Source organism: Brachyistius frenatus, unplaced genomic scaffold (genome assembly GCF_029030835.1).
Source record: "Brachyistius frenatus isolate BFR_SWC_R1_liver_20210118 unplaced genomic scaffold, ASM2903083v1 Contig_8, whole genome shotgun sequence".
Classification (NCBI taxonomy): Eukaryota; Metazoa; Chordata; class Actinopteri; family Embiotocidae; genus Brachyistius; species Brachyistius frenatus.
This window is the reverse complement of record NW_027210607.1, coordinates 3,312,778-3,324,839: the sequence shown is the minus strand read 5'-3', so window position 1 is coordinate 3,324,839 and position 12,062 is coordinate 3,312,778. Positions and strand designations below refer to the sequence as shown.

The 12,062-nt window shown below is 40.8% G+C and overlaps 1 protein-coding gene across 1 annotated transcript in view; it reads left to right on the top strand.

Annotated features, from left to right (window-relative positions):
- dntt (deoxynucleotidyltransferase, terminal) overlaps nt 1-12,062 on the top strand; it is an 88,378-nt gene that overhangs the window by 14,199 nt on the left and 62,117 nt on the right. The window contains exons 4-6 of the mRNA XM_069689915.1: nt 7,153-7,323; nt 10,692-10,763; nt 10,954-11,077. Of these exons, the coding sequence (XP_069546016.1) occupies nt 7,153-7,323; nt 10,692-10,763; nt 10,954-11,077 (367 nt within the window). The remainder of the gene's footprint in view (nt 1-7,152; nt 7,324-10,691; nt 10,764-10,953; nt 11,078-12,062) is intronic.

Sequence of the window (12,062 nt, the reverse complement as noted above, 5' to 3'; positions counted from 1 at the left end):
TGGAACTTGAGTAGCGAGCACACATCAAATTTTGTGTCAAACTCAAGGAATCTGCAATCGAGACCTCAACGACAATGAAGCAATCAGCTGGGCGACGTGTTTTGAGAGGGGCAGAACTTCACTGTTCAAGACCAAAGAAGGTCAGCAACCAAGAACATGATGGTGGTTTTCTTTGACATTTGCGGGTTTGTGCTCCACAAATCGTCAACACAGACTTGGACCGATTCAGATACATCTGAGTGGAAACAGTCAGTGCAAACGATCTGATCTGTTGTCCAATGGCAATTGTGTTCTCCAACATGACAACGTGTGATAACGTCCAAGTTTCCCTCTACTTTCCAGATTTGGCTCCCTGCAACTTCCTTCTGTTCCCCAAAATCAGGTTCAAGCTGAAGGGTTGCGGTTTTGACATTATGGAGGAGATCCAGTGTGAATCGCAGATGGTGCTTAACGTGTTCCCAAGGAGCGTTCCCAATGTGGCAGAAGTGAAGGGAGCGGCGTATGGCTGCACAAGTGTCCTGCTTTGAATAGGATGGTGGCGAGATTCAGACCCCGAGCTGTCTGAGTTGCTAGTGGGTGCTCTACATGCTGCAGCAAAACAAAACTTTGGTCTCTCTACTTGTACTGCAACTCGATATGTTTCCAACATAGAAAATAATATCCCAACGTATGAGTGCAGAGGAGGTTATGGACAAGGATTCATTTTACAATGTTTTGGCTGACTTGGATTTCCAGCTGTCTTTTTTTTGAGTATACGGCTGAAGAAATGCACCAGAGAGGAGATGTGTTGCGGGGACCATCCGGTCAAAGAGCAAACAGAAGCAGAATCATCCTGCTGCAATGCATTTCAATGTGGGCAGTTTTTGTTGGATGCTGTCGCTCTTGCCGACTGACAGAACCTGTTGGTTCGTTACTACGCGTGAAAGTTTTCTCCTTAACTCACGGTTGAAAGGATAATGACTATAAACTGGAAAAGGCAACTAAAACCAGCAGGGCTGAGAGGGTAGATGACCACTTAATATTTTTGTCACCTGTTTGTAACACCGGGTTAGTGTAGACTAGACCCAACTGCACAACTTATGATACAGAAAGTTCAGTTCAGACAGTTCAGGCACTGCTCAGAAAAACTCAGCTTTCTCTGTCAATGAAGCACACACTGAAGAATGCATCGCTTCAGGTGACTACATTTACCACCAACACTGAGTGGACATCTGCATAAAAAGGTGAATTTTTACTTTTAATTGTTTTGGAAAATGTATTATTGATGGTGTTCATAAAAGACTCGTGAAACTTTTATCCTTCATCAAAGTTAAAACTTGAGAAAGAGGGATGATTTAGAATTATGGCCACTACTTATTCATTAGAGATGAGATGGATTAAATTCATCTCCTAGATGTTAATCGTTGTAAAACTCTTCTCAGTGGGTCCTCTGACCTCCTTTCATGGTTTCTTTTTGCGCATGCAGAGAGGCGGGTTGCTGTGCGAACATGACTCGCAGGCATGTCCATGATATCTGGTGGTGGGGGGTAAATCGGCGTGCTATATCAACGTCCCTGCGCACTAAGTTTTAACTCCTCATTAATTAGATGAACGCATATGCAGGGTGGATTTTGGAGCCTGCAGCGCTGACTGCACACAGCTGCTACGACTACATGACAGTTGACAGCCTTGTGCACAGGGTGTGTATAAGTGTGTGTGTGTGTGTGTGTGTGTGTGTGTGTGTGAGAGAGTCCTTAAGTACACCTCTAGCATCAGAATCTATGTTGCCCCCATTAGTGGAAATAACTTCTTGCAGGTGTTTTTCTTGAGTGTCCAACAGTCTCTGACGTAGGCTTGACCACTCTTCAAGATGCTTGAGGGTTTTCTTGTGTGTCCTGCTGCCTGTTAAAGCCGATTGGAATCTGCACCACTTGTAGATGGTTTTTCTTACCTTGGATTTTTTTTTCTGGAAAGCTATAAAGAGCTCTTTTGGTCTTGATATGATACCACACACTTCATTAGCAGAGAGATTATCAGACCCTATAGATTGCTGGAGGTTTAGATGTGACAGGTTCCATGTGTTGCTGCCCGAGGAGGTTCTAATAATTGGCACCTAATCTAGAACCCCTGATTCCACTTTGATGGATCTGAAGGTGTGTTGAATGTGAACTTACATTTTACGTTTGATTGATGTGTTTTTATTTTTGGAAGATTTAAAAAATGACCACAAAATGTTAATTTTATCTGTTTTTTGTTTGAGTATATCACCTTTATCTGTAGGCATGAATATTTGCATGTTTAGTAATGTCAAAAAAGCCAACAATTTCCATATACTTAGTATGTCTGTGGGTTTGTCAATCTAAGTCACCCTTTTAAGATAAGATAAAACAAGATAATCCTTTATTTCACATGATTAATAGTAATCTAAGCCCTCTATAATTTAAAATGTTAAAAACAAGGTACGAATTTTAATCTTCATGATTTCAGTACAGAGATTTTTCAAACGTTGCCTTTATGCAGGTTAAAAAAGAAGATGACTCCAAATGTACAACATACGTTAAGCAGATAAATGTTGTCTTTCTTTCATGTACCTGCTTCATTTGATAGAGTTCATTGTTCCCATTAAGAATCTACACTTTATGTTGTTGTATGGATTGTCTTTTTGGCTGGACTGCACCAGCAGGGCCCTGTAAAGGTGAAAGTCTGTTGCTGAGTGAGTGATCAAAGTTACGCGATAGGTCGGCCAAATGCTGGATGACCACTTCCTGTGTCCGTTTCAAATGAAAAGCTCATCTTATCTTCTTAACCGCTTGGTCCGATTTGGATTATTGTGAAAGGAGAAAGCATCCCCGTTCCCTGCAACATCCTCCTTGTCCCGGAGGATCCGAAGCTGCCTCGCAATTTTTTTCCTTCGGTCATTACCCAGAATTCATCGCTATTGATCGGAGTAGGGATGTGGACTGACCGGTAAATAGTGAGCCTTGCCTTACTGCTCTTCTTCATTACAGTCTGGTACATTGACTTCATTACTGCTGCAGCTTTTCCAGCCTAATGAAATGAAAAGCCTTCTAGCGTTTCATACATGATCCAGACAAACACTAGGTTTTGACCTAGTCTTTTTATATTTGGGATAAGCCGAAGTTTAACAACTGTTGTTGTTATTGTTGTGACTGAGGTTCTGCTGGCTTCGGTGCATTAGTCCCAGCACATCTATGCAAACTGCTCGTAACACATCCGGCTCACTAAACACAAGCGTGCCCTTTCACCTTTCCAGCAACAAGCTTGCTTTTCCTATTTGTCGCATACTGTGAGGAGAGCCCAGCTGTGTGTGTGAGAGAGTTTGTTTGTGTGGTGTAAAGGGTCGGTCCCTTCCCATGTGCTGCAGTAAACGGGTCAGTGCGTCTCCTGGGTGAGCTGGACTACAGTCTGCTGCTCACTGACCTGAGGCTGCATGTCTGCACAGGACTGCGGGTGGTGCAGTGACCTCAGATAGCAGATCGGCTGGAGGAAAATGAACGAAGGTATGTGTGTGTGTCGGAGTCTATCCGGAGCTTCGGTAACACCGAACTGCTTTAAGTTCAGGTCCTGGATTGAAAATTTGTTTTGTCCTTTTAGTGGCTTTCAGTATTTGTCCTTTAGGCACTGGCAGAATGGTATTAAACTGATATCAGTTTGTATCTTTGTACTCTCTTTAAACACTACTGATTTAAGCACTACATAAATGGCAGAGCAGCAACACACAAGCGTTAGCATAATATACAGTGCTGACCCAAATGTTAGGAACCATTAGACTCATTTTGAGCTCGTAGGGCTCGTAGAGAAGACCACTCTGTGGCTGGTCTTCTTACAGCTCCATTAATCACTTATTGATGTTGAATTAAATGAATGTAATGTGAGGGTCGCTTGTAGTGGGCGTGCAGTTCTTCACTCTATTATAAAGCATTTTTGACAGTGATCACAGCCAAATGCACCGGCCTGTAGAAACACAGATACAAATATATATACAGTTGGCGTCATGCCTGAGAACTGTAAGTGAACCCTTCTCTGGCCAGTGCAGCCAGCCTGGTGTTGTGCATGTTGGCTCACTGTCACGTGGTCATGGTTTACTGGGACACTTGAGTGCAACAATAATATTGTTAATGTTTTTTAAAAACTCGAGCTTTTTGCTACTATAACAAGTCAAATTGTATGTGGTGAAAAATGGCTGTCAGTTTACCAAAATTATCTATAAGTCAATCAAACCCGAGGACTAAAAGAGCCATTTGATTTCTTAGAAGTTGTGTGACCAGTCCAGTCATATATTTAAGCTCTTTTTGGATGGTTGAACAGTATCTCTAATCCTCTAATGTTTTAGTTGATGGTGGCTAAATGTCATGATTTCCAACAATTGCTCCCACCTCACTGGCCTGGTGTGTGGAACTGACAAGATAGTCAGTGTATGAGTTTCAGACTCCAGTGGACAAATTTATTCAACCATTTCAGTTTCATTCACAATGGACGTCAATTCATTCAACTTACTCAGTGGGTAAGCGAGGGTTGGATCTTACTGAGAACACTACGCCCCCCCACCTATACTGGAAACCTGAATGCACCTCAGACACGTCAATTAAACCAGGCACCCCCCCAGACATACCTAATATCTAATTAATTATGGAATTATTTTCATAAGGTCCACTGAACACTCATCAGAAAGAGTTAATTTAGCAAATGATATCATAATGACTTGTTGCAAAAATCTATTCACTGTATTTCATGAGAGAAGTTAATGCTTTCTGAAAGGGAGTTTATTGTTTCCAGCTCCCAGTGGCCCTCAGTGGTATTGAACTTTTAGGAACTTCCTCATTGGCTTCACTTTTCAGATCCATATACTGTCTATGGCTGTGTCGTACTGTATTAAACATTTTGTACATGAGGCAGTTTCGTGTGTTGTTTCAGTCACTGCTTATCATTACTGTTGTCATACAGAAGTACACTTAACAGACATTATGCTCCTTATCAATACACAACATTAATGAACAAGACAGACAGAAGGTGGAAGGCTTTGGTCTACTGTAATGGGTTTTCTATTAAAAACCAAATGACAGAAGCACAATTTGTTCTTTGAAGGAAATGATAAAAGTTTGAAAAAAAATATAAGACATCATTGGAGGCGTGCTGAGGAAAAGGACATCATTTTAAAATACACAGTAAAATAGGACATGAACAATTTGTAAAATATGATGATAAAAAGACAATGCAGTTATGAAATTTCTGGCATTTAAAAGCACAACGCAACAGACTTTGAATTTTTTACAAGAATACTTTTCATGACGCAACATGTCAATATTTTGTGTTATGTGCTTCTATAAATTATTGAAATATAATAATAAAATCACTTTTCCATGACATATTTGATATGCTACTCTTTAGTAGATAAACTTCTACTGCAGTGTAGTTTTTCCTTTTTTTTGTTAATGTCTGTTTTGATCATTTTGAAGCTGGCTGCTGGCTAAATAGAAAGAAATGGAAAGAACTACGTAACACTTTATTTCGGAGAATTCTACCTTCTTTCTTTAATAAAAAAAACAAACCACTTATTTTTTCAGGAAAATGCTGCCTATTAGAAATGATGGTAATTCTACTATAGTCACAACCCCACTGCTCTTTATTCCTCACAGCACCAACATGCTCCATCTCAGACACATTTGGAATGTTTTGTTGTAGCCTACATGAGAGTATTACTTGTTTAGCTAATGGATGGCCATAATGATGATGATCCAACCCCCCTGTGGTGACATGTTTTCCTCCCTTTGGTTCTGCCACAGTAGCTCATCACTCCAGCAGCAGCACAGACTGTGAAGCAGTCCACCTGAACATGGTGCCAAATGTTCTGCTGAGTGCCAATATACTCTCGTTTTAGAAAGTGTGGCACTCAAGTTGTTTCATGAAGTATTTTTTTTCTCACTTTATTCTCTTGCAATATGATGAAAATAAAACGCATACATTTTGAATGTTTGTCATTTTCTTACCATGAAAAAATTTAACAAATTATAAAAAAAAATTTGTGAATGAATGACTGGAAACAAAAGAAAGACAAGACATTATTGGAGGCGTGCTGATTTGGTGAGGGTAGTACCACCGTGTGGCCATTTATTAAGCAATGAATTAAATCTCGAGGAGACCAAAACCTAAACATGTTGACTTTACTATAGTAGAAAAGAAGTACAGTAGATCAGACAATCATCAATCACAACTTTTTTTCTTAAAAAATAAACCAGTCAAAATAGCTGATTATTATCCTGTCAGTTTCACAAAACCCATCACTGATTTTATTATTCATACATGGGCATTTTCTTTTGTGATGTGTCAAAATGTCTTCTGTGAAAAGATATGAGCATTTATGGAATTTGTGTTCACTTTGCTTTTAGCTCTGTTTTGGTCCCAGCTCCTGAAATGAATATATGTCTCTTCAGGTTTTAAGAGCTTTTTGCTGAAATGGTTTAAAAAACAATGCTGAGGGTCAGGTTTGTAAGCCAAAATAACAAAACAATAAGCTGAAAAACACTAAAATACTCCTTCATATATGGTAATTTGATCAATGTTTGATATTGGAACATTGATTACAGAAGCTTTAAATCATCAGCTTCTGTTAGCGCTCTCTCTATGCTTTCAACTACATCCAGTCTTCATTCCGGGATCCTGGCTGGAGCCTATTGGAGCAAACATGTTGCCTTTGTAAAGCTAAAGTCAATGGCTGTCCCCTGGGAAGCCTGTTGTGAACAAGTGGAAAATGACAGGTTCCTGTCTGGTGTTTGCCAGCCTCTAATGTTCCTGTCTGGTCATCCAGAAGAGAAGCAACATGCAGCAGGTGCTACTGAACAGGGACAGTGACAGGGAGGGCAACAGAGGCAGAGAGGAGGGATAGAGGGACGGAGGAAGGAAATGGAAGGTGCTCCTGTCCCTGTCCAGTTTCCTGTACGGGTCAGTGCTTCTCACATGTGAATGCACACCTGACACATTTTTGTTCTGCCTCTCTTTTCCTTTTTCTCTTGTTTAAGTGGATGATTTATGCAACAACTCTACCTTGTAATGCTTATCTACTCCATCTTACAGGTGGAATAATGCATTTTTTCATGTTCTCCTACATTATTCTTCCGTCTGCCTTTACCTGTCCTCGCCTCCGTCCCCCTGTAGGATGCGTTTGAAGTGCTGGTGGAGAGCTATGAATTCAACGAGATCGAGGGCCCATGCCTGGCCTTCAGGAGAGCTGCATCTGTCCTGAAGAGTCTGCCCTCGGCGGTGCAGTGTCTGGGGGCCACCAAGGACCTGCCCTGCCTGGGGGAACACACCAAGGCTGTCATGGAGGTAAGGCCCATGTTCTGTATGCAGACAAAGTTTACTCAATTCAGAATCCAGCTGACAGTCAATACATCTGTTTTATATTTTGCGAGCGGTGCTGTCACGAAGCAACAGAATTTAATTTGTGCAGCTGTAGTAAATGGAAAGGACTGCGGACTTTTTAATGCAATTAAATCCTAAATTGTTGTCATCATTCCACGGCTGTCCATCTTTTATCATCTGGGTTTGATTTTCTGACATCAAAGCTCGTGAAAGTTTTCAGAAGCCAACTCTCAAACTTTCAAACCAGCTACACTTTAAAATTATTTTGCAAACAAATAATGATGCAATGTTTACTGTGATTGATTACATCTTCCAACATGCAACTTCCAGGTCTCTCTCATTAACTCTCATATAAGGCAGTAACACTGACCACTTTGCAATGGTAGTTTATCGGTGAATAAAAGACATGTACATACGCTATTTACTGATATGACAACTAAGCTATTCCACTAAGTTACCACAGCGAGTGCATTTGAGAGCAAATTTTGCTTTCATTTTTTTTATGTTGGTGGCTCTGTCACATTAGTTTATGCCACTTCAGTTAAAAAGACGTTTCACTATTTGTCTGGTTTTTTTCAGTTTTGTGAAGGATTGCAGAAACACTAGAATTAAATGTTTACTATGAATTACTATTTACTACAGTGACTTCATCCAACTGTTTCCCCGCCTATGTTGATAATAAGAGCAGGAAGTTCTTGATAGATAGTTGCAAGACAGACAGGAACAGAGCACATGAAGATAGTTGTGATGGGATGAATTTCCCCACTGTGGGATTAATAAAGTCAATCTTATCTTATGTTACTGACTATTGCAGACTGTTTGTTTTCTGATTGAATCGTAAAATCATAATTGAAATTTTGTAGTTTCATATACCTTTGTTGCACACTGAGACACATAAAGGTACGTCCATGAGTACATCGATTTAGAATAAATCCTTAACCATAAATCAACCTACTAAAATATTACAGTTGCTATTGCAAGTTATTGTACAACAGGGTGTGCATGAACACAATAATAAACCAACACAATAAAAATAATACATGAAAAAAGGGGGTGTACAGTGTCCATTATGCACAACATTACTGTGGCCCCCACACCTTTAAAAAAACAACTCAGCAATACATCGAGGTGGGCTTCGGCCCTGCATTATACAAAAAAACTAATGTTTGTTGAAAATGTTGGTTGAGCTGCTGCGTAAATTTAAAGTTATGAAGTGAATCAAACATAATGCACATGTACCACAAGTTAGTAAGGAAAGATGGAAAAGAAAATGCACTCAAATCACACCAGGCTCATAAAGATTAAAGTGAATATGATACCATCCTCAACCTTGAAAAGCACTACACAACAGGGGACCTCGGATTCCAGGGCTGATCGATGTGGGCCGAGTTATTAAAATCACCAAATGTTTATTAACGGTTCTGAACAAATATTCTGTTTCCTGCTGTTTGAGTTTCTTGTGTGCAGCTGAAATTAGTGAGCTTTGTTTTTAAAATGAAGGTTTCAAAGTCAGAACAGATTAAGAGATGGACAAACACATTGTACTTGTTGACAGCAAGAACCTAAAATAACACCAGCATTCTCCTTTTGATAAAGTTGTTCCAGTGGGACCGCAGAGCTTTAAGGAGGTGTCGTTTACAAAGTATTTCACACCATCAAATTATTTTTTGGTGGCATATTCCTTTAAATTTTGCTCAACAACAATGTAGCTAAATCAGTAACCATCTCTCTCAAGGAGAGGCCAAAGTGGGATTTCATCTTGCAGAACCCATTTGCTGTCTGGCATTGAAGGTTAAAAGAAATTCAATGTTGAGTTTAATCTTTTGAGAATATATGAAAAGTACTTTTTAAATTTCAGGTTGACAGACACTCAAGCAAAAGTTTCTCTACACGTCAGACATCAGACAAATTTATTTTGTCTTTGAGTAAAAAAATAAAAGTCCTTTTGGGTCACTTCATTCCCTCACCTACAGTGGAGCTCAGGGCAGAAATCATGGCAGGCTGTCAGGGAAAGTGGTGAAAAATGTTTGCTTGGAGAAAACGGCGAGTCCCTGTAGGATAACAAGGTGAGCTCTGCAATCCAACTCCCTGACACGTTAAACCTAACATACACACAGCGGGTCTCGAGTGCAACTTTCCAAATCTGTCAAATCTGTCAGCGCCGAGGCAGATTCATGAAACAAAATAACATAAATGTCCCACGGAGACCAAATTAGACTGCCAGAGAATGACCTCTCCCGCTTGTTGTTCTTCCACAATGCAGACGCACGCCTGGCGGCGAGTTTTTCTTTCGCTAGGTTGTCGCTTTTGAACAGATCGACGCTCAAAACAAGAAAATGACATGACACGCAAAACAAAGTGAAACCAAACAGAGTAAAAACAAAATGTTTGATGTGCCTGTGAACATCGGAGTGACACTCTGTCAGCTGCGGCTGAACCGCTCACTGCTGACTGAGCATCCAAAGTGGGGGAAAAATATGAACCTACTGACATGAAAGTCTGGGAGCACTGAGGCAGAGTTGGGGATGAATAGTCAGTATGTGTTTTCTGCATGTGTGTGTGTGTGTGTGTGTGTGTGTGTGTGTGTGTGTGTGTGTGTGTGTGTGTGTGTGTGTGTGAGAGAGAGAGAGAGAGAGAGAGAGAGAAGAAGAAGTGTGTCTTTCCCAGAGCAGGGAGTGTGTTGGAGCATTATCCTTGTGTTTGAGGTTGGCCTTAGCTGGAGGCTTAAAAAGCAGAGGTGGACGCGTGGATGCATCATTGAGCAGTGAAGGCTGCTTCAAAACTGCACTGTACTCACACTGTGGATCTGTGGTCCACTGGTTCATTGATACCGCTGTCATTCCTTCATACACAGCCTTTTAAATGCACACACATTCTTATTGTAAAGCACAAATACAGAGGAACACTTTCACACTCTCCCCTGAGAGCAGCTGATACTAACCAGTTAACTACCACCTGAATTTTACGCCCTCACATAATGAAGGCATTTAAAATGTGACCAGCAAATTAGCTGGTGCTCTGCAGAGAGCGGCAGACAATTAGACGCCGAGCAAAGTTGTTTCAGAGCAAACAAAAGAAGCGAGGGAAAACATTACCCAGGGATTTTTTTTATGCATGCCATAAAACCGGCATTAATCCCAAAGTTTCACAGCACTAAGGTTGTTATTTCTTGAAAAGAAGAGAAATGGAAATGAGGACACCTGGAAATGTTTTTTCAAAATGGGTTTCAAATTCGGGGGCGACTTGTTAATAGTTGAACAGAAAGGAGGGGAAAACATGCCGATGCAGACGCCGCTTCTCTTAATAACATCAGCTATTTTTATGTGTTGCAGGAGATCATTCAATGTGGCCGTTCATTTGAAGTCGAGAAAATACTCTCTGATGAAAGGTATCAAACACTAAAGGTCAGTGGATGAAAAAACTTTGAGAAAATAGGCTTTCTTGCTTTTTAAATGCTGTGAAATAGCTTTGCGTTTGCCCTCTCTGTAAGGACACAGAGCTCCTCGAAACTGTGAATGCTAACCTCTTCTGAGAAGAGCCTGTCATTTTCAGAGCTTGTCTCCTTGATTACGTCCTTACCTCGTTTCCTGCCAGCTGTTCACGAGTGTGTTTGGGGTTGGACCGAAGACGGCGGAGAAGTGGTACCGCAGAGGGCTGCGCTCATTCAGCCACATTCTGGCAGATCCCAGCATTCGTCTAAACCGGATGCAACAAAGTGGTACATCAACATGTCACAGTCTTCACTCTGCCACTTCACAAATTATTATAGAAAATCTCCTACTCCAGTTTGCTTCTAAGAGAGACTCATAGGCGGAATTTCTCCAGGGGGGCCGGCGTGTCATTTGGGACTTTTTTTTTTTTTTTATCCTTTTTAATCCCAAAGGAGGCTCCTTATGGAGCAGAGTAGCTGTAATATATTTTCTCTAAAGTGAAATGAGATATGAAAAAAAACCAAAAAAAACAATGGAAAAGGCAGCAGGGATGTTCTTAAAAAAAAATAATCAATGAATAGTGACTGCTCGCTGCAGAATTCATACGAGTTCTCATCAATCAAGCCGGGGCAGAGTGGGCCGTCAAAGCAAAGGCCATGAGAGGTCGCTAAATAACAGTGGGAGAGTTATGATTTGTTTGACGTGTTTGTGGAGGATTTTGGTTCATGTTTCTGTGGGGTCTCATTCTCTATTGCTTTTGGAATATTGTTATTTGGTTCAATTACAGAGTTTGGATGCACATTTTCTTGGATGGTTTCCAGAACAAGAGCAAATTAATTAGCTGCTAAAAAATTTTGAACAGCAAAGAGCCACAAAAGCTCGATCGGGTCCGGTCTACATCCAGGACATGGTCCAACCTTACATCCCAGCCAACTCCCTCCGCTCTGCTTCCACCAATCGGCTTGTTTCTCCCTCACTGAGCTAAACACTCTACTAAATCACGACTGTTTGCTGTCCTGGCTCCTAAATGGTGGAATGAGCTCCCCACCGACATCAGAGCAGCAGAAACTCTGTACATCTTCCGCCGCAAACTAAAAACACACCTCTTCCGACTTTACCTTGAACAGCAGAACTTTAGTAGTTTAAAATGACACTTACTGATAGCACTTTGTAGTTTGGCTTTCTTGAAAAAATTGTATTTTCTTGATTCCTGTTGTTCTGGGTTTTGTACCCTCATGGTTGAAATGCACTTATTGTAAGTCGCTTTGGATA